This window comes from Triturus cristatus, chromosome 3_2 (genome assembly GCF_964204655.1).
Source record: "Triturus cristatus chromosome 3_2, aTriCri1.1, whole genome shotgun sequence".
Lineage (NCBI taxonomy): Eukaryota > Metazoa > Chordata > Amphibia > Caudata > Salamandridae > Triturus > Triturus cristatus.
The window spans coordinates 368,327,668-368,351,301 of NC_140584.1; the positions used below are offsets into that span (position 1 = coordinate 368,327,668).

The 23,634-nt window shown below is 45.2% G+C and overlaps 1 protein-coding gene across 1 annotated transcript in view; it reads left to right on the forward strand.

Moving 5' to 3' along the window:
- Positions 1 to 23,634, forward strand: part of MTF1 (metal regulatory transcription factor 1) — a 210,048-nt gene that overhangs the window by 57,115 nt on the left and 129,299 nt on the right. Inside the window, exon 2 of the mRNA XM_085647879.1 lies at positions 6,202 to 6,440. Coding sequence (XP_085504005.1) covers positions 6,202 to 6,440 — 239 coding nt within the window. The remainder of the gene's footprint in view (positions 1 to 6,201; positions 6,441 to 23,634) is intronic.

Below are 23,634 nucleotides of genomic sequence, written 5' to 3' on the forward strand. Positions count from 1 at the left end.
ACCTGACAACTTTTTATTCTAATGTGGTGACTAGATGGAAATAAAAACGTAAGTGCGGTGAATAGGGACCTTAATTATCCCATCGCCGCTGTGTTAGAGGTCGGCATGTTTCTACCAGTTGTTCAAAATGGTACGTGGCATTCATCAGGACCAAATAGAAAAAGGGAGGGCTCCTAGTCTGATCAACGACTATCCACTGCGTGTGGTGACCAATGGTCACTCAACACTAAGAGGGTACATTAACCTGTGAAGAGAGAAAACACACAAACAAACAATAATGAAAATGTGTAGATTTTACAAAAAACATAAACTCGGTCAAAACAATCATGAGCCATATGCATACGTAAAACTGTAGTGTGTGGCTATAAGGTGAGCTATACAGTGTCAGACATCTGTGTTCATTCTGACAAAAATAGCATAATAAGACATTACCTATGGTCTTACCCTGCTCTTTCAACCTACTTTCCCCATGGGAGTTGGAATGAGGAGAGCCCCTGTAGTCAAATTCTAGGGAATACAAGAGAGTGACTAATCAGAGGCATGCTAGCAGAAAACACTGTGGGCCATCTCAGGAAGAGGTCCTGGAAAGGCCTTCTTTCTTCATACACTCACACACTTACTTCGTCAGGGTGCGCTCTCCACGGAATCACCTGTAGAGTATACGTCCATCCTCCCCGGCGATGGTTTAGCACTGGGAAAGAGGAGTTTAAATAGTGTCTAGGTAGTGGGTGTGACCCAGCAATCAACCTACTCATGCTCAGGTGAGGTGGCGCTGCGTGATGACATGCAGTTTCCTGTGTCCCGAGCGGCGGTGCCAAGATGTACCTGGACTTGCCTGGAGTGGGGCGTGCCTAGGGAAGTGGTGAATGCCTGTCTCTCCACACTTAAACAGAGTGTAGGTAGTGGGCGTGACCCAACAATTGACCTAATCATGCTCAGGTGAAGTGGCGCTGCGTGATGACAAGCAGCTTCCTGTGTCCCAAGCAGCAGTGCCTAGATGTGCCTGGACTTGCCTGGAGTGGGACGTGTCTAGGGTAATGATGACCGCCTATCTCTCCACGCACGGAGTGGAGAGGCGCATTAAGACAAAAACAGTCTGTTGCTGTACGAAAGTTACCACCCTAAATCCCTCAGGCAAAATCTCCCTGTGGGACAATTTCTGCGCATCCGCAGAAATTGTTCTGATATATCAGACTTTTTGTCACAAGCTGACTCACTCGAGGAGAAACTTGTGGCAAGACACTACCCCAAAAAAGTGGTACGCAATGCTAAGAAACGTGCAAAAAACAACCATAGAGAAGCACTCCTGGAAGACATACAAAAACAACAAACAGACAGGACGGTCTGTGTTACGACTTTTACACCTACCTCGAACAAAATCCAAAACATAATCAAGAAGAAATGGCATATCCTTAATACAGGCGCTATCACATGGGCTCAGCCCCTTTTTGCATACAAAAGGAGCCGCAATATTAGGGACGAACTAGTCAATGCCAAAAGTCCCTCATCGTTCAGAGACGATCAGTCCACCCTTTGGAACCACGACCGCCCCAAGGGACATTCACCATGTGGCAAATGTGTGGCCTGTCAATTCACCAGCACAATGAAAGAGGTCGACATAGGCACAAACAGACCTTGGGTATTGCGCAATTTTAGCAATTGTAACACTGAGAACTTTGTGTATCTCCTGATGTGCTCTTGCCACTTGATGTATGTGGGTATGACTACAAGAAAGGTCAAGACACGCATCAATGAACATCGCAGCACTTTTCGCTGCAAAAAAGAAAATACAAAACTGACAAGACACTTCCTCGAGAAAAACCATACAGACCGTGATCTTAAATGGACTGTACTTGAAGTGATGAAAAAGAGGAAAGGGGATCTTTCCCATGCCCTTCATGTTAGGGAACAACGCTGGGTGTTTTGTTTACAATCATGGAAACATGGCCTTAATGATGACATCCCGTGGCTCTAGATGAATAAATAGCCTTTCTATCCCTGAAGGCCTGAATCACTACAATATCCGTGCATTGCCTTTGACTTCAGGATATGTGAGAAAAGTGCAGGATTATAAAATGGAAATGATCTGTGCAAAGAAAGATTGGGCGTCGGTGATTTGATACCTGTATGGTGGTCTTGGGTGTTAAGACCGTTGAAGATGATAGTATTGGATTATCTTGCATTGTTGCTGAATTATGGCAAAATGTGGAACAAATTTAAGCATTTTTGAGTGGGTAATGTGCCAGCGATATGGCACTAATGTGGTTGGGTGATAGTTTAATGACTAATGATACGGCTGTTGAAATCAGTGACGAGTCGTTATCGCAAAATTGATGAAAAGGGGAGTTCAGATTGGCAGGTGCCTGCCAAAGTACCTGGAAGAATACTTTGTAGAGGGAATTGTTGTATTTCCTATGTCCATCTTTGCACTTGCCAGTTTTCTTCAGTATTCCTTACTTTGTTTGTATCTTTCCATTATTTGTTGTATGCACCGTCTAAACTCATTAAGTCACAGTCTATGGTTTGTTAAAGACATATTGGGGACATTCAGAAAGTTGACCTAGGAATGCCTTCCGCCCGTTTCTTACCTTTTGCTTTGTGGTTTGTAACTCACATTTTCTGGCTTTCTATTTGCTGTCTTTTTTTGCTTTAAGCTGTCAAGCTCGAGTTTGTCCCCCCGTTGCCCAAATCTTGTTTACTGTATGCTTTCAAAAACTCGCTTTTTGTAAAAAGGCCTTTAAATCCTGTATCTTATCTTGTGACATTTACTGTGCATTCAACGACAGAGATCAAATGTCAGGCTGTGTTTTCCAGGTAGCTTGGTGTTTCTTTTTCTTTTTCTGACTTCAAAGTGCGAGGATTTATATGACTATCGCGCTAGCTCCGGGGAGTGCTTGAGGAAGGCTGTACAATGTTATTTCATTTCTAGCACACAACAAAATGTAATGTCTGTAAATGAACTGTGCTGACGGTCAAATCAATACATTGAGTGATGATATTTCCACACATTATCGTTTGTGCGCTGTATACTTTTATTATAAAAACTGTATTTGAGTGCTGCCTGTTATGGCAGTACATTACATACTAGGCATACTCCATGTTACCTCACTTCACTCTGCTCTGCACCACTCCACACTGTCACCGCACTCTTCTCTGTACCATTCCACTCTATGCCTCTCTATTCTACACTGCTTCGCTCCACTCTACTCCAATGCACTCCCCCACACTACTCTACGATGCATCACTGCACTCTTCGCCACTGCACTCCTTGCCACTCCACGCCACCCTACTCTGTCACACTGCACTCTATGCCACTGCACTTTATACAATGCATCCAACTCTGTACCGCTACACTGTGTTCCAGTGTACTCTCTGCCAATCTCCTGTATGTCACTCTAATCTACTCTGCACCACTGCATTCTAATCTAAATCAATCTACTCTTCTGCACTCGGCACCATTGCATTCAGTGCCACTCCACTCTACTCTACACCTCTCTACGCTACTGCACTCTATGCCAGTACACTCTACACCACTTTACTCAAAACCAGTGTACCCTCTGTCAATCTATTCTGCACCACTCTAATCTGTTCTGCACCACTTCTCTCTACTCTGAAACAATCTACTCTACTGCACTCTGCACCTCTGCACTAAGCTCAACACCACACCACGGAGCAACTGCACTCTACAACACTGCATAGTACACTACTTAACTCAAAACCAGTACAATCTATGGCGCTGCACTCTACACCACTGTACTTTACACCACTTTACTCAAAACCAGTGCACTCTACGGCAGTGCACTTTATGCCAATGTAAACTGCACCACTGCACTGTATGCCACTATACTCTACTCTGTGCCACTGCACTCTATGCCACTCTACACCAATGCACTCTACGTCACTGTACACCACTGTACTCTACACCAATGTACTCTATGCTACTCTACTCCACACCACTGCACTCTACGAGGCCCTACTCTGCAGCACTGTACTCTGTGCCACTGAACTCTGCGCTATTCTGCTCTGCGCCACTCTATGCCACTGCACTTTACTCTGCACCTCTTTGCAACACTCTATGCCAATGCACTCTACTCCACTGTAATCTACTATGTACCACTGCTCTCTGACACTGCACTCTATGCCTCTCTACTCTGCACCACTCTACTCTAGTCCAGTGCACTCTACCCCACTCTACTATGCACCACTGCACTCTTAGCCACTGCACTGTACACCACTCCAGTCTGGGCCTCTCCACTCTGCATCACTCCACTCCAATCTATGCTACTCCACTCTGAAACACTGCACTCTGTGCCACTACTCTATATCACACATACAAAACAGTGTCCACTGTGGGACTGTTTTTTAAAAAAAATGTGCCTTCAAACCTCTATTAGCAATCCGGGGAAGCCCACCATTCAATGTTACTATTCCAACCCAACAGGTGGTACCTACAGACTCTGTTGTTGTTTTTTTTTTAACATGGATACCAACAATAATAGCTAGATCTTTATACAGACAGACACAAGGTTTGTGTGGTAATATATCTATTTTCTTATATATTTTCATTCACCCATAGATTTTTTAATATACAGGTAATAATCAAAACAGATCACATAAGTACAGACGACGCAGTGCTCAAGTGTGACAAACATATATCAAAAACTGTACACATAAGAGACAATATATACAGATTCACTGGTTTGTGTATTTTACAAAGAGACTACATGTATATATCCTATTACAGCATGTGAGGCAATCATTGCTCAAAATGACCAGATGAAAACTTATGTCGACGTTTCAACCCCTGTCAAAACTCGTGGTCTCTTCAGGACAATAGTCGTCTGACTTATTACCTGCAGAAAATGTAAAACAAGGGGGAACAGAAACCAAAAACCCTTTCATCAGTCAGAATTTGCTGAATGTTATCAGTGTAGATGCACAATCATCCTAGACTTACCAGGGGATTTCCATCCACTGCTCAGGAAACAGTCATGTCTGGGAATTCGTCTGAGTACCTTTAGCCGAACTATCAGGTCATGTACTTCAAATCGGTCCCCTATCGCCTCAAATCCTTGAGTCCCACACATTCAGAACTCTGTTCTAGAAAAGATTGTATATGGTTGCATTACCTCAATGGGCCACTTCCACAACTTAGCCTGGTGTGCCGCGCATCATCCATGTGGTAAGCACCCCAAACGTGTAGTGCCTATAGCCTGTGCATGCACAGGGATCAAACGTGTGTCTGTCTGTATGCCAAAACTCTACAGGATAACATCCGGCTGATCGCTCCTCTAAGCTGTGTAGGTACCATCTCCATGGTCCCAAATGTATCCGTGGGATTACCGAGTGCATATGTACTTATGCAGTGCTCTGTACAGGGATCAGTGGATGAAAGATTGCTTAGTGCAATCCCTGTGTAAGTCTGTCATTCATACCCAGTGGAAGGCGCCTCGACTCACTCACGTGGGGCAGGTGCTGCTAGACCAATGCTATATACTTGAGTAACCGGTACAGTGCCCACCTCTTTAAAATCAACTCACGTGTACCCTACGGCTCGTAGTACATACATCGCCACACTCCTTTACCCCAGTGAACAGCAGCCACTCTGGTGTACAACATTGCAAAAGCATATTGGCAAAGCCAATAGCTCTTGCATAGGCGAGACCTATTGGCTTTGCCAAGGCTTGTTTCATTTTGGGGCTGGGTAGTTATTCGATACCTTTTGGCTCAAACATAGAACACACTACCTAATGATCGGCATTTAGAAAGCAGAAGAACTGTTCTGCAGTTGTTTGATATAACGTCGCTTGCTGCCTAACTTGTTCGTTGCAGGACTTTGCTAATTTGTCCTGGTATAAAAGGACCTCATTTGCGAAGCCCCTCGGTATGCCTTTGTCGTGTCGGTCTCATTTAAATAAAACTCAGCATGGTACTTTTGGTTAGCTTTAGCCTTCTTTTGGTGCCTATAGCATGCATGCATATGCCTCCAGCTGGTTGGCTTCCTTTATTTTGATACATTCCTGAGTTTGGCAACAATCATTACATTAAACTCAAAGCTCCTGCGTTGTGCAGGCCATTTTCTAACAATGCAAAAAGCTAATATCATACATGTTGTAGGACAAACCTGTATCATTTCATACCGAAAGACAAATGAAAGTACTGACCTTGCGTAACCTGACTTATTTAGGTTTTTGGTTTTAGGTTAAACGGTTCCAGTGCTCTTTCGAAGGGTGTCCTCGAACGTATAGCACAGCTGGGAATCTGCGTACCCACCAGAAGACTCACAGAGGGGAGTATACATTTGTATGCAATCAACTGGGCTGTGGCAAGGCCTTTCTTACATCATACAGCCTCAAAATTCATGTTCGCGTCCACACAAAGGAAAAACCATTTGAATGTGATGTCCATGGGTGCGAGAAAGCTTTTAATACTCTATATCGGTAAGTTTTTTCAGAAAAATATATTTGCTCCCAATTTTATAATTAAAGTATTAATTACATTGCCTTTCATCAAGCTCCGTTTTTAAAGCCATCTCTTACGTAAGAGTTCAAAGTGCTCTAACCAATTTTCCGATATTTTTCTGTGCTTTTCATCCGTGCATACCTGAAAATAATGATATCCATGTGTTTCATTTGGACCAAGCACTAATTGATTTAATTTTATTAGTGTCCTTCCGCTGCTCGTGCTGTGATTCATGGTATTTTTTTCAACCTTAGGGTTGCTTTTAACTTCCGTCCTTCAGGTTTGTTTGTTGTTGTCTTAAATTGTTTTGGATTTCAGCGCTTCCTTTTATGGGTAGAAGCAAATGTTAAGGACTATTAAAGCCGTTTGTGACTTTGTTTTCAGGTCAACACTTCCTTTTATAGCAACAAACAAATGGCATGAAATATTAAAACAGTCCATGTGACTGCATGTGTTAAGAAAGAATCAGCTTTGAAGCACACCCTTGTGACTGCATGTGTATGTAGACTGCGCCTCTTCTCTGCGCATACAAAGTATGTGTCTGTTTAAGCACACTAGTCTGAAGCTAGACTCCCATAGTCCTTCCAGACAAGCAGTCCAGTCACATGCCGCAGCTCAGGCTGCCACTAAGCAACATAAACATTTTGGACACATCTATGCCTTTTCAAACACAAAGTATGTGACTTTTTAAAGAGTGCCTCAAATTTAGGCAGTGCTGCAGTTGATCCATTTCTCCCTAAAACCTGTCCTCAATCTCCTTTGTATTCCATCTCTTCTTTAAGCATACAAAGTATGTGTCTGTTTAATGCGCTTCAGTTTTGTGCAGCGCAACAACTATTCCATTTCTCCATAAAACCTGTGCATAAGTCCTCATTCTCATGTCTTCCACCAAAATCACTTTCAGGCGCCCTATAGTCATATGCACATAGGTGCAAGATATGTATTTTAAAGGCCACGGCTACACCCCATTCCACTCCGCCGCAATCTACCCCACTTCACTCAAATATACCCCACTCCACTCCAATCTACCCCACTCCACCCAATCTACCCACTCCTCTCCAGTCTACCCCAATCTACCCTACTCCATTCCAGTCTACCCCAATCTATCCCATTCCAATTTACCACAATCTAACCCACTCCAATTTACCCCACTCCACCCAAATCTACCCAATTTTCACAACTAATCTACTTGAATCTATCCCACTCCTCTCCAGTCTACTCCAATATACCCCACTCCACTCTACCCCAATCTACACCACTGCATCCCAGTCTACCTGACTCCACTCCAGTTACACCACTCCAGCCTCATCTACCCTACCCCACTCCAGTGTACCCACACTGCCCCAATCCAGTCCACCCCAATCTACTCCACTCCACTCAAACCACTCTACCCCACCCAACCTCACTCCACTGTACACCTCTCCGCTCCAATCAATTCCACCCTAATCTGCTCCACTCCACTTCATTCAACCCCACTGCAATCTACCCCACTCCAGTCTCCCCCACTCCAAAATTTCTACCCCAATCCACCCAACTTCAATCTACCCCACTCTATCCCACTCCAGTCCCATCTACCCCACTCTACTACAATCTGCCCCACTCCATTCCAATCTGCCCCACTCCATTCCAATCTACCTCACTCCATTCCTATCTACCCCACTCCACTCTACCCCATTCCACTACACCCCATTCTACCCCCTCCAGTCTACCCCACTCCACTCCAATCTACCCAATTTCATTCCAGCCCACTCCGATCTACCCTAGTCTACCCCACTCCTCTCCAATCTACCCAACTCCTTTCCAATCTACCCTACCCCACTCCAATCTACCCAACTCAAATCTACCCCACTCCACTCTACCCAAATATACCCTATTTCACTCTACACCAATCTACCCTCCTGTCTACCTCAATCTACCTGCTCCAGTCTATCCCACCCTGCTCTGCCACACTTCACGCCACTAGCCTTTAGCCATATGGAACAGCAGGCACACTAGTGTACAAAATTGCTAAAACACATTGCCACAGCCAATGGCTCTTGCATAGGCGAGATCTATTGGCTTTGCAAAAACTTGTTATGCATTTTAGCATCAATGAGGGGGTTCAACATACCCTTGTGTTGTGAAGACATCTTAGCTTCCCAGTCGCTAAATACCTTTTTACAACTGAGCCATCAGCAGTTAACTGGAAAATATCCCTGTATGTATATATATATATATATCCAGCTCCAATTCTTCACTCGACGAATGAAGGGGACCGCACACAGCAAGGTTTCTCGGTAAAACTTTATTTCATAACCGAGATAGCAGCAGGACGCGTTTCGGCGTTCGCGCCTTTTTCGACTTGTTTTACAAGGTGCAGTTCATTCGAGTATGTTTATATCCGGTTCACTAATTCTAGTTCCGGTTCACTGATCATGGACAAAAACAAAAGACTTAACTATATTTGTCGATCCAATTACAATTACGAAGTAATGTTAATCACATTCACATTTCATGTAATTTAGTCCAAATGATATTTTCATTTCCTATTAAATTCATCAGTGAAATTATAAAAAAAAGTATATAGTAATCGACAGACGATCATTTCTGAGGCAATAGAAATATATCTTACATGAGTAGCCTTCAAAATTTAAAACAACCAAAACATAATTGAGCCCTGTATGGGCAGATCGAAACATAATTGCGCCCTGTATGGGCAGGCAAGATTCTTATAGTTATAGTTCTCATAATGATGAATACAAGATCTGCGTCTAATTAAAGCCCTATATGGGCAATTTCAAACACGCAGATCAAGTGAACACCCAAATAATAGAAATAATAAAAGATTAGCCTATTGGTTACAGCATGGCAGAAATAATAATAATAGGTGATGAGTCCCCAGATATCCATATATCTATACGCTACCCTAGATGACATGCCAGTTCTTCCTCTGTATTAAGACCATAAGGAGTAGTGGTTTGGAGATCAATAATAAAACGGGATTCTAATCTTCTCAATCTAAGTTCCCGATTTCCTATACGGTCACTGATTGGAACGTGGTCCAGACAAAAGAATGCTAGTAAGTTTCTATCACTATTGTGATATTGAGCAAAATGTCTAGCCACAGGATATGAAGGATCTTGTTTTTCGATGGCTCGTGCATGTTCTAGGACGCGTTTTTTAGTGGGGTGAATAGTGCTGCCAATATATTGGTTTGGGCAGGGACATGTAAGGCAATATACACAAAATGGTGTGTTGCAAGTTAAAAATTTGTTGATATGCCTAGGTTTCTTCATTCCAGGAACATTGTATGCTAACACTTTTTTACTTTGCCTACACACCTTGCATTTAAGACAAGGAAAAAAGCCGGTTACATTACTGATACGTTGAATGAACGGTGTGGGTTCATAATGGCTTTGGACCAGTTTATCTTTTAGAGATCTGCTCCTCCTGAATGTTATTTGTGGATAAGCTGGTAGGGAATCACCAATAACTCCATCTGATTTCAGGATATGCCAATATATATATATATTCTACTGGCGGTCGCCAGTAGATAGTTATAGTTAGGACCGAGTTTCCATAGGAAATCTGAAAATTCTATTTTGAATAACTTTGGCGCCGGTTGACGAATCCTCGCGAAATTTTCAAAACTAATGGGGCGCTCCGCTTAGCCTCTACCCTGAAAGTCTCGGGGTGATTCGTCAAGCGGGGGCTGAGAAAAAAGGGGGGTCCCAAACCAGTTTTCCCTATGCATTTTCCCATAGGACCTTTAGTCGAAGGTACAGCCCGAACGGCTGAACAGAATTACTTGAAATTTGGCAAAGAGGTAGTCCTCAGGTCCGGCATGTGCCTTTTGCATATATGGTGTCAATCTGTTCAGTAGTTCCTGAGAAAATTGCAGTTAAAAGTGTTGCAGGGATTCTGCTTATGCGCAGAACTATGCGCAGGAACCCAGGACCTCAGTGAATTGTGGTGTACCAAAAACTCACCTCGGAGCCCAGAACCCCTATCCGGCCAGCATCAGTGTCCCATTCGTTATCCGAGATCTAGCTCGGCGGTCCCAATGTATAGACAACCCAGAACAAGCGACTTAGAATATTTCTCAGGAGTGGTGGGGATCAGAAATACCTTTTAGTAATTATTCTTACATCAGTCCACAACAGAATAAACAGAGACGCGGTAAAAGTTTAAAGAGTTTATTTTATAAACCTCGCGTTCTGAGATGCAGTACTTTGGCTAAAATAAGCATACAAATGGTCAAGATCAGAACCATCAGCATTGTTACAATACCATAGAAAATGAAATGAGCAATCAGCCACCTTCCTTTCTCAAGCAAACTAATATTATTATTATTATGCTAATAAAAGGTCTCTAGGCTTGAATGGGGAACCCCATACCGTAAGGATCAGCTTTAGTGGAATCACATCACAGGATCAGCAAGGCTCTCTCGAGGGAATGCTCTTCTTCTGAATGAATCTAAAACATGCTGCACTGCAATATTAAAAGCACTCGTCTTTCAGGTATCTGCAACTGCGTGCGTGTTATGGCTAAATAGTGGGACGATCAACCTGTACCTCACAACATGCACCGTCTAGTGACCCAGACTGTTTCTTTACACAATGTACAGACCAAGGTCGCTGCTCACTGTTAAGGATGTTAACAACAGACAGTTCTCATGTGAAGCAAAGCCGAGTAAGCATTTCTCAAATAATAACATGTAACTACAGTGTCGTGTGCAAAAGCAGCAAAATGGCTTTCTAACATTTACGCGGTTGTGCTAACTTAGCATTGTACATAAGGAGATAGTAATCTTCACTACACCCCCCCCTTGATCGAACCACTAACCACTAGGGGTGCACTTGCATGAAGGCAGAGTTCAAGTTCGAAAGAACTGAACCACGGGCCTGAATTGTGAGTCCATATAAGGTAAGAGGAAAGTTCGAAGAGAAAAAAGAAAAACATTTTTTAAATGAGTTGAGAAAAAACCCATGTACAGGGAGAAAAATCTCATTGTTGGATGTGCCATGAAACGAAATGAAAAAACTCAATCCATCAATGTATATGCGCAATAAGTTGCAACAGCTTCCAAGAGGAAATCATTGGAGCGGTCCGCAAAATTAACCGCCATCCAGTTCAGCAAGGGAAAGGAACACACATGTTCCTCGACAACCGGAGCCTCTAGCACCACGCGAGGACAACTGGTGTGAACTTCAAGATAACTTCTTGCTAAGAATTCAGCTGCAGCCATTCCGATGTCCCAATTCCCAAGGACTCCATGTGCGGCTGCGCAGGCCATAATCCTGACGCCAGAACAGTCCAACTCATGTGCCACTAAGGGGCTCATCAGCCGATCATAATCCGGGGCAGGAGACACCAGGGTCGACAGACACAAATCCAGAGCCCATTGGAACGGACAATCTAGGCAATGAAAGACAGGCTGCACACAAGTAAAGTAGGAAAACCGGAAGGACAATTCATAGGCTACGCTTAAAGTCGCCAGTGGCAAAGTGCCATAGAATTCAAGCATCCGGGTGCGAAGATGGAGCAGCCGGGGCATGCGGTCTTGCAACGCAAGTTGTGCATCCATAGCGTAGCACGCAGATCAGTAAAAGTACTCCAGCTACTAAGGCGAGGAGCAAAGGGAGACCTCCGAAGACGCTGGAAAAAATAGAATGAAAAAATGCCGGGATCACACCAAAAATAGTTTGAAAGGAGGTCACGAGGCCGGAGCCCACAATTTTAAAAAAATGAGCCAGGCCACTTGTTGACGAGGCATTAAAGATAGTCTGTATCAGGGCCCCAAAATGAAGGGGGAGATCAGTATTCAAAAGCGCCTGCACCTCGGTGTGCGTGTTTGCTACGTGAAGGACAAATGTTTCCCGGGACGAAGTCAACGCAACTTCTTTTTGAGACAATAGAGCCCTTATTCTGCTCATCTTGTTGAACTCTGCTTTCAAGGGTGGGATGGAAGGCCAGATGGATACATCGAGCCGTCCATGCGGGGGTGGGAAAAGGACGTTATTGCAGCAGACTACTCTCTGTGATACGGTCACTATGTAGGGAATTCCCACTAACATCCCACAGCAAGCTTCATTATTCAACAACAAATAACTACCATTAGCAAGCAGCGTAAAAGACGGTGTTATAACTGGCACCGGAATCCCTTTCAAAATGCAAGCTAAATTAGGAGCGTGCACATTACATGCACCATGTAACTGAATGTGCCTACACACCACGGAATGATCTGAGGTCGTAGTGCACTCTTTATTTTTTTATTTTTTTTATAAACCTTTATTTCTTCAAGAATCTGGACACAGCTATTCAGCCGACAACCCGGAGGTTCGGCAGCTTCATTAGGAGAGTACAGAGAATCGTCCACGTAGTGCACTCTTCACCTTTTAAATAAACTTCCTTGCCATCCCTCACGCATCTATACGTGAAATGGAGCGACCAAACTTCGTGCAGGAAGGCACTTCCTAGTTGTTCATACCTGCCTAGGGCATAATGTTTCATGCACGAACTGAACTTAAACAGGGGAAACGGTAACGGGATCAACCCGTGTAAAAGCCACACAGCGGAGTTTAATTCAGCAATGGAGAAAGGCAAAGGCTCTAATTTTTCAATGTGCAGCAATGAATATGTAGCATCTTTCATGGACATGAACTGTTGTTTTGCAGTTAAATTAAAAGGAAGGAACAAAGATGAAGTATTCATATAATCCCAGGGGACTTTCCCAGCTTTTAACGTTTGCAAAGTCCATGCAAACTGCATAATAGAACGCAATTGATTTTGACCATGATTCAATACAGACAATATTATCTAATGTATATATTCTTGAAGACAAGGTGTTAATGCTATTATCAATTACAGCCAATACTTTTTCCATATTGGCTTGGTCAATTGCTCTTAATCTGGATGCAGCCTCAATTTGTGAATGTTTCCAGATTTCGTTGTAAACAGCATACACCCATCTCTTGGACCTGCCTACTACAGGACCCTTAACAAAATCATTCAAATCTATTTTGTCGTTTAGTCGCGATAAATGAAGTTTAACAGACGATAAGGTGGAATGTTGCAGCAATGACTGGCATAACTTACCTACCGAGTAGGTAGTAACTGTGTGAGAAGATTCAAAACGGGGGTCCACTCGAACCTGAGTATACCCCGGAGTTAAATCCAGAAACCTATGTTGACATGAATCCGAGCTCGTTTGCCACACTAACCACCCTTCAGGATCCAATATGACTGCAACTTAGTAAGGGACAGATCTGTATGGTTAGCCCAATTAGGATAAGCACCCAGATCCGGGATAGAGGGAGATTTCAATTTTTGAGAGGTAGCCAATCCGAAGCAAGTGGTCTGAAAAATTGAGGAATTCAAAAATAACATATGGTTCGGAATGAGGCAGGCACGATGCAAAGCTTCTGTTCCTTGTATTTGCCACGGTTTAGAACCCCAAACCGATTTAAGATCGATTGTAGCTTTCCATAGGTCATAACCTCCGATAGCCAATTCGTCCATAAAGGACTTAGAATACAACAATTTGGTGTGTGTCAGTCTTACTTTGGAAGCAGACTCGGGGGCAACCTTAAAATAAAAGGAAGCCGGGTTGGACACACTAAAATCCGAAAAGTATGTGAACTTGTTCACCAACGTAGTGGAGCTTCCAGGCATAGGGGCTGGACAATGTTCCCATTGTGTAAAATTTACAAAATTTCTAAACGTATTTGCTCCGTGTAGGAAATGCGTGCCATAATGTTGATAGCAAAATTGCTCATCATAATTTGCAGTATCTAAATACAAATCTTCAGCATCAAATGCAGCATAATATTTTAAATCAGAAAACAGCGCTTCTATGGCTTGTACATCCCAATCATCCGATTGGATGTTCTGTTTAACTACATCACCCATAGAAACACGAAATAAATTTGGCACATTGATTACTTCAGTGGGGCCATGAATTTGGAATTTTACAGCATCCCAAGCAATCCCATCACGCACAGGCCAGGCAGTAATGTTCACAAAAGTCTGGTCCCTCTTCATAATGTGCGATGAGGAGTGGGGGGCTAAAGTTCCATCAATTAATCCAATTGTAGATCTTTCATTCAGGTAGTGTCCATTGATAAGTCTAAAAAACACTACCACAAAGCCAATGGACATAAACAAAAAGATACATGTGAGCACCAGCCAAATGTAAATCCAAGGAGGAATTAAAAAATGTCTTTTGAACCAGGCAACAAAAATAGAAACTTTGGACGGGGCACTGGAAGTCATTGAATTAGTGTCAAACGAATCATGTGACTGGTTAATTGCGGTGGATTGCAAAAGAGGCACCGGGACATCCGCAGGATAAGTGTACTCAGGATCTTCAGGTAGACCACCAGACGATGGCGGCAATAAAGGACCAGTAACTGTATGCATCTCGACGGCAACATCAGGCAAGGTGTTAGAAGCCGGGGCCACAACAGAATTTCGCAGTATCGAAGGGCAAGAAATCGCTGGTGCCATACTAAGAAGTATCGGCCACTCGCTGTAGCTTGACGTTGTCAATAGAGATGTACCTGTTATCCTTGCGACAAGGAAGTGGAGGTAAATTGACTTTATGTGTACCCTATACTCCAAGCACCGGAACTGGTGCACGATATGAGGGGTCGAACTCTTTTTTTTTTTTTTGTTCTCCACCTTCTCTCGGACCAGGTCACCAACTCGAGGTAGCCAGCCGACTACCGGAACCTGCAGCTCTGCGTCAGGTGAGGAGGGTACGTGTTCTTTTGCTAGAGTGTCTCTGGCTTCTTGAAGATTCTGCAATACAGCACAGTGATCATCTAGGTCAAAGGGAGCGGCAGCCGCCGCCATGTCTAGACCGTCAAGGTCTGGGACAAACGTTCGAATACCAAAGAGCATCATGTATGGGGTCCGCCCACCCAGAGACCTTCTAGGGAGATTATTAAGTGCACGTTGCACGTCATACAAGTGGGCTAGCCAGTTCCGGCCAGTACCTAAAACCCTGGCTCTCAAAGATTGCTTTAAGTCACGGTTCATTCGCTCCACAACACTATTGCCCTTAAGCCGGTATGGAGACGAAAATTTGACTTGGACCCCCAAACTTTTCATTGCTTCTTTGTATGCCTTAGAGGCGAACGCAGGGCCCTGATCAGAATGAAAGGTACCACATGCAAAACTTCCAACAAAGACACGCAAATCCTTGATGACAGTACGGGCATCAGCACTCCTTTGTGGCCACACCCACAGAAAACGTGTGCACGAATCCACTGCAACCAAGATGTACTTGTACGCAGTATCAGAGGTAAAAGGACCGCAGTGATCTAAGTAAACACAACCAAGTGGTTTATTAGATATATACAACTGAGTTTGTGGTGGGCGCGCCGCAGATGAAGGCTTTATCTGCTGACAAATGTCACAATTAAGTACATAGGCGCGGGTTTGTTTGTATAACCCAAACCACCAGTAACGTTGTTGTAATAAAGATACAGTAGCCGCAACGCCGGCATGCGCGGACGCCATGCCCTCGTGGGCTGCTAATATCAAAGATGATCTGCAGTCCACGTTGGGAATCAATCTATCACCAACGTCGGTAATCCTCACTAACGGGACGTTATCGGGACTTAAGCGATAATGGTAACGAGAAGGGAAACCTCTCGGGAATTTCGTTCCCTTCTCAGTAGCAGCAATAGCTGCCAAGATGTCATCATCAATCCTACTTTCGGATCTTGTAACTGCTGCTACTAAGTATGTTGCCACTGCGGTTTTTGCTGCCTCATCAGCTAAGCTGTTTCCGACAGCATGGACGCCAACTCGTTGGTGACCAAGAGTGTGAATAACATTCACGAGGGGCAGACCTTCTTTAAGTTCTGCCACTCGAACCCAAAGCGTTTTATGCTTTATTGTGCTACCTTTGGAATCACGATATTCATTTTGACTCCAGAAGTGTAAATTGTCGTTGTAAGCTTGTACACAATAGAACGAGTCACTCACTATAAGAGTAGTGACCCGAGAATCAGCAAACTCCAGTGCAAGCACTAGAGCACGAAGACCGCCAATTGAGCGGTACAATCACCCAATGACTGCGTATGCACAACATCGGACTGGAACTCACCGTTCACGAAAGTACCGACAACAATAGCGCAAGCCGCTGAGTAGGCATGCCTCGATCCAGTAGCCGGTTGCGCAGAACCGTCAGTGTAAATGACACAATGGTAATCCTCGAGCGGGCGCAAAGACAGAGGAGCAGGATGAACAAATTCATACTGTAAGAACTCCTGAGTCTCTAATGCCGCGTCAAAGATATATGTGACGTCAGGCGATGTCAAGGAAGTAGCCCATTGTATCCACCTTGGATGCAAAGGTTTAGAATTTGGTACCTTAGCTTTTGTCACCGCCTCAAGGGCAGGATACGGTGTTACCACCAACATGCGTTTACCCTGTGATAGCGCTCGTTCTTTCAGAATCGCCATTTGCACAGCTGTCAGAACTTTCTCGACAGCAGAAAAACGCAGTTCAACTGAAGTGTACAGATGTGATTTGTAAGCAATGGGGACGGTGTCGCCCTCATTGAACGTTAAGTACGTGAAACCCACTGCTCCCGGCACAATTCTAATGACCAGGTTGGTGTGGTTGTCACGTGTCAGTAAGTATTTTGAAGCAAGAAGATCAGCTTGCAATGACTGCAAAATAGCTGAATGCTCCGGCAGCCAACAAAATTTGGTGAAAGTAGGTTGTACCAAGGCGTAAAGCGGCTTGATACGCTGGGCATAATCAGGAATGTACGTCCGACCGAAATTCAGAAAGCCCAGCAAGGATTGTAATTTCTTCAGTGATGTAGGAGCACGGAGGCATGCACATTTCTCTAGGAAGTGCGGGGCCAACCCACGACCCTCGTTGTTGAGTTCGTACCCCAGGAACAACACTGTGTATTCTGCAATGTGTGACTTCGCAAAGTTAAATTTGTAACCGTAGTCCGCAAACAAAACAATTATGCGATCCACACGACTCAGATGCGGCATCAACTCGTCATCTGTGAGATAAATATCATCCACATACGAGTACGCCTCAGGGTCTATCGTCTCTAACAGAGAGACCACACGAGCGGCAAAGACGCCAGGGCTGTTCTTATAGCCCATTGGCAATCTTTTAAACTGTTTTTGTTTGCCACCCGAGGTAAACGACTTCCACTCACTACTGAGAGAGGACAGGTTATGGCTATAAAAGCCATTGGAAATGTCAAGTGTCGTTTTAAATCGTTTTCTCACGAGACTATCGACGAGAGCCGAACTGTGAGTATTCTGTACCGCGCATGTACGGCAATTGGAGTTAAGATGCCGATAATCCAAAACTAGGCGGTACGACCAGTCAGGCTTCGTCACAGTGAATAGAGGGTTATTCATCGGTGACACACATGTTTCAATTACTCCTTGATATTCCAATTGTTCAAGGATAGACGCGACGTGAGGTCTTGCCTCGCGACGCATGGGGTATTGGGGTTGTGGCTGGGGCGTGGACCGCAACTGAATCTCATGACTGGGAGACAATTTATCCCATCCAACCTGATTGCGATACAACGCAGGCACAAGCACCTGAGCCCACTCCCCGGCGAACTTATTAGCTTGGTCCTTCGGCACCGTGTGCGCAAAGGACGGGAGGATTACCTCCTCCCCTCTCGGAGCTTCTAATACGAAAGCCGGGGGCCAATCAGCCTCTGCCAATAGAATATCATAGGAAGTGGTCAGATTGTCCCCAAAAAAACTTTAATTTTACGTTGTATGTCACCTTCAATACAAATGACTATATCATATAGCCTATCAGGGGGAGCTACGCGAGTGTCAGCAGTTTCAATATTTACAAATGTATTAGTTGCTGTCGCCGCCAGAAATGGACGCAGTGCTTGTCGCACTACTGTAACTTCCGCCGCGCTGTCTAGCAGCGTTAGCGCCCATGTCAGGTTCAGAAGTTGCGTCCGTACCATCTGAGGCATACCTCGCTGTTAGAGCAGCCACTTTCTTCTTTTGAAACGGGGGTCTTTGATGTGCAGACTCGTCTTGCTTGCCTTTGCCGTCAGTCTGACGGGGTTGCTCACGACCTTGGGCACCCCTTCCTTTCCCACGGTCTCCGCCACCGGAGTATGAAGCCGATGTTTCCTGTGAAGAACGAGGAGAGCGTTGTTCAGAAACCTGAAATCTATCAGGAGACTTAATACGAGATCGATCGCGCAGATCATATGTGCGGTCGCTAGATGACTGAACGGGTGAGGCAGGACGAGACTCCTGTTTCTGTTGCTGCTTCCCCTGTTTTTTAGCTCGCCAACTTTGCTTTGGAAAATTGGGCTTTTCGTCTTAAGTAGACGAACTCACCTTAGTGTGCTGTACTACATCAGGAATGATTACGGTGGGTTTTACGCCCAAGGCGCTGCGACTCACCATCCTGTAGGCTTTCGCAATTATTTTTGCGAATTCCCTGGGCCGGTCGGCCACATCCACGAGCTCCAGCATATTTGCTACTTGGAACTGCATGGCATCTCCTTTGAGGTTGCCCATTACCATGGAACTCACCACATCGAAGCTGTCGACCAGCCGCATTCCCAATTCAATAGCCGCCTCCGCACCATGATTCTCCTGAACCTTCTTGATGACGGAGGGTAGTACAGACATAGACGGAGTGCCATAGCACTTCGAATAGGTCGCAGCAAAGACCTTGCCCCAATTGTCACAATCGACAATATCTGGGACCAGGTCTTTTGGCAAAGTAATGGTGAGTATCCTGTGTTTCTCCACAGGTGTGGTGTGCGGAAAAACCGCTTCCAGTTGATCAAGTTTCTCAGCAAGCCAGTAAGGGAACTCATCCCTACTCTGGGGGCGCTTGCCCACAACCGAATTAACCATAACAGGACTAATGACCACCGCGTGGTGGTCAGTCGTGTGACCCGCCACTGCAGGAGCCCCCGCCTGCACGTTGCGTGATACGTACTGCACTAAAGCCCTATGGACTGTAATGAAGTACCCGTAACTCAACCACCCCTACCATCAAGTAGCGGGGATGAGGTGTAAAGCCGGCTAGCACCGGCCAAGTGGCCCCTGCAATCGACAAAGGGCCCATTCTCGCCAGTGCAACCGCATGGGGAAGGGCGCCATTAAACCAAATGGTATGCTGCTAGGCAGTAAGAGGAATTTCCAGTGTCCTATATGGGGCATAGACCGCAGGGACCTGTGTGGCAGTATAGGTGTGGAACGTATCATCGTCTGCATCCACTGCCGGAAAAGTCACCCACGAGTAAAACAACTCATATGGGTAGGCTGCATCAGCACATACCACAAAAATAACAGTCATCCCATCATCAGGCACCCCAAACGTCGTCAAATGACGGCGCAGAGGGGTCCGACTATGTGCGGCTATATCGACCGCCATTAGGACACTACAGAGAAACAACGATATGTACAGTAGCACTGGGGTTCAGAAAAAATAACCTTTTTAATGATCAAGCTTGAAAGAACCTATTAGTCGATACCTAGGTAGGTTAACCCGTCACTCCCGTATCCGGAAACTAGAGTGAGGGGGTTGTGGACTATTATAAGCACTACTAAGGCATTTTCAAATCAAAAGACCAAACGTTAGGTGCGCCATGTTGCAGGGATTCTGCTTATGCGCAGAACTATGCGCAGGAACCCAGGACCTCAGTGAATTGTGGTGTACCAAAAACTCACCTCAGAACCCCTATCCGGCCAGCATCAGTGTCCCATTCGTTATCCGAGATCTAGCTCGGCGGTCCCAATGTATAGACAACCCAGAACAAGCGACTTAGAATATTTCTCAGGAGTGGTGGGGATCAGAAATACCTTTTCGTAATTATTCTTACATCAGTCCACAACAGAATAAACAGAGACGCAGTAAAAGTTTAAAGAGTTTATTTTATAAACCTCGCGTTCTGAGATGCAGTACTTTGGCTAAAATAAGCAGACAAATGGTCAAGATCAGAACCATCAGCATTGTTACAATACCATAGAAAATGAAAGGAGCAATCATAATAACATGACAGTGGCAATCAGCCACCTTCCTTTCTCTAGCAAACTAATATTATTATTATTATGCTAATAAAAGGTCTCTAGGCTTGAATGGGGAACCCCATACCGTAAGGATCAGCTTAGTGGAATCACATCACAGGATCAGCAAGGCTCTGTCGAGGGAATGCTCTTCTTCTGAATGAATCTAAAACATGCTGCACTGCAATATTAAAAGCACTCGTCTTTCAGGTATCTGCAGCTGCGTGCGTGTTATGGCTAAATAGTGGGACGATCAACCTGTACCTCACAATATGCACCGTCTAGTGACCCAGACTGTTTCTTTACACAATGTACAGACCAAGGTCGCTGCTCACTGTTAAGGATGTTAACAACAGACAGTTCTCATGTGAAGCAAAGCCGAGTAAGCATTTCTCAAATAATAACATGTGACTACAGTGTCGTGTGCAAAAGCAGCAAAAGCAGCAAAATGGCTTTCTAACATTTACGCAGTTGTGCTAACTTAGCATTGTACATAAGGAGATAGTAATCTTCACTACAAAAGTACATAAATATCTATAAGCGCGCACCGTGCGCGCAGATGCGCGAACCATAACGTGCGCGAGCGTAATTCTGATTGGTGGTTACATGTCAGTCAACATTCGAATCGGTCGAAATCAGGAAGTGTCGGCCGCCACTTTGTGTGTTTTGTGTGTGACAGTGAAAAAGAAAGGTGGAGAACGTGAAAAGGGGGCAGGGTAGAGAGTTCCTGACCCCTAGCCTTTGTCAGGGGGTCCCTGATGGACCCCGAAGGGTGAAAAAAACTTTTTTTTTCTCAAAAAATCGCGGGGTGCACGCACTGTGCGCGCACGGTGAAAAACCTTAAAAAAAAAAAACATTTTAAACGAGCCATTCCATATTACAGGATACAGTCAATCTATAACTATATACATAGGTAGCTTATTGTAAAATAAATATATAAAAAATATAATAATGCATACATAACTTAGCATTTAAAAAATCTTACAAATTCACTTAAAAAACCATAGGTTTCACACACGTTATAGTTAGGAATTAGCATTTAAAAAACCTTGCAAATTCACTTAAAAAACCATAGGTTTCACACATGTTATAGTTAGCTGGACATTTCACTCGTAAAAAACCATTGAAATTCCCCCGTTATAGTTAGAGTGGTGGTCGCGCGAGTTATAGTTATCTGAACTAACTATAACGGGGGAATTTCAATGGTTTTTTACGAGTGAAATGTCCAGCTAACTATAACATGTGTGAAGCCTATGGTTTTTTAAGTGAATTTGCAAGGTTTTTTAAATGCTAATTCCTAACTATAACGTGTGTGAAACCTATGGTTTTTTAGGTGAATATATATATATATATTCATATTCATATTCACTGAAAAAACCAAAGGTTACAGGGATGTTATAGTTGGGCTCCGATTCCTCTTACACAAAACCAGTGAAACTTAGCAGTTATAGTTCCCTGAGCTAACTATAACTTACGCCCCACAATGCACTGCTTATGACCTCGCATATTACATCACTCATGACATGGTCAGTGACATCACTCATGACAAGAGAAAGACTCCGGAGCGTGGAGCTCACGGCTCGATCCCCAACGCTGGCGGCAGTTCAGCTCAGCATGATGTGACTCTGGGCAATAGCTCACTTAATCTCCCTGTTGGCCCCTAGCGCCTTGAGACCCTTAGGGGTGATTAGTTTGCGCTTTACAAATACCAGATTGATTGGATTGATTGATTGATGACATCACTGCTGATATCGTCCACAGACTCACACCCCCACTCACACCTCCATACAACCTCTTGTATGCCCACTCGCACACCCATACAACTAGTCACATACCCATTCACAGACCCATACCAGAAACTCCTCCTGTTACATCCAATAAGTCCCACAGCCCAATTGCTTAGAGGACTTCGGAGGCCACACCCCTTTTCTCCACAACTCTGCAAATGCACCTCCTGGCGCACTGATGGTTGGGGGGGATAAAGTCCTCTTGGCTCCGGAGGGTCCTTGGGGGGGTCAGCAAACCCTCCTGTTACTTCTAGTAAGGCCCACACAGCTGGATTGCTGAGAGGTCTTCAGAGGCCACACCCCCTTTCTCCACCACTCTGCAAACGTGCCTCCTGGCACACTGCTGGCTGGGGAATGAAGTCTCCTTGGCTCCAGAAGGTCCTTGGGGCCAACTACCCCTCCTGTTACCTCCAGTAGGTCCCACATAGTGGAATTGCTGAGAGGTCTTACTGGAGGTAACAGGATGGGTAGATGGCCCCCAAGGAACCTCAGGAGTAAAGTGGTCTTCATCCCCCAACCAGCAGCATGCCAGGCGGCGCGATTGCAGAGTGTTGTCGAAAGGGGGTCGCGTGCCCCCTCACCAGGCCGATTTTGGCCCAGGGACCCCATCCCTCGGGGCCTGGCCACAATACTGGGTGGCCTGATTCCACCTAGGGCACCCAGTCATTTTCGTTGTGGACCACAGGGGAGCCTGAAGGCCGCCGTGGTCCCTTCCGGCTCCCTGTGTTCTGCGAGAGTCTGCATTGCTGTTTGCCCATTTTCTCTTCTGTATCCCTCGCCGTTCATCTCTCCCGTTTCCCGCTGCTGCGTCCCCTGCGGCCCCGCCCCCCCTGCTCTCCCATTCGCCCGCTCTCACCTCCCAGCTGCTCCTCCCTCCCACCTCCCCTTCCTATGGCAGCCGCTGCGTGGTAGGGAGAGCGACCCTTGACCCTTGGATGGTCGCTCCCCACACCGCACAGCACCGCCTGTGTGCCCGTGCCTTAGCCCAGCTGCCGCTGCTGCTGACAGGGGTCGAGGCTCTCCTTTGCTCTTGCTCGTGTTTTTGGTATCTTTATTGTAATTTACTGTAAGTTCACTGTTTTGTCTATTGTCCTTGTTTCCCCCTTCCCATCTGTGCCACTACTGTGCCCTTTTGCCTGTTTGCCCATTTTCTCTCCTGTATCCCTCGCCATTCATCTCTCTCGTTTCCCGCCACTGCATCCCCTGTGGCCCGCCCCCTCCGCTCTCCCATTCGCCCGCTCCCACCTGCTCCTCCCTCCCACCTCCCCTTCTTATGGCTGCCGCTGTGCAGCTGCGCCGCTGGCGAGCCGAATGCACTCCAAAGGCAAGCCCGTCTGCGCCCGTCCTCGCCTGGA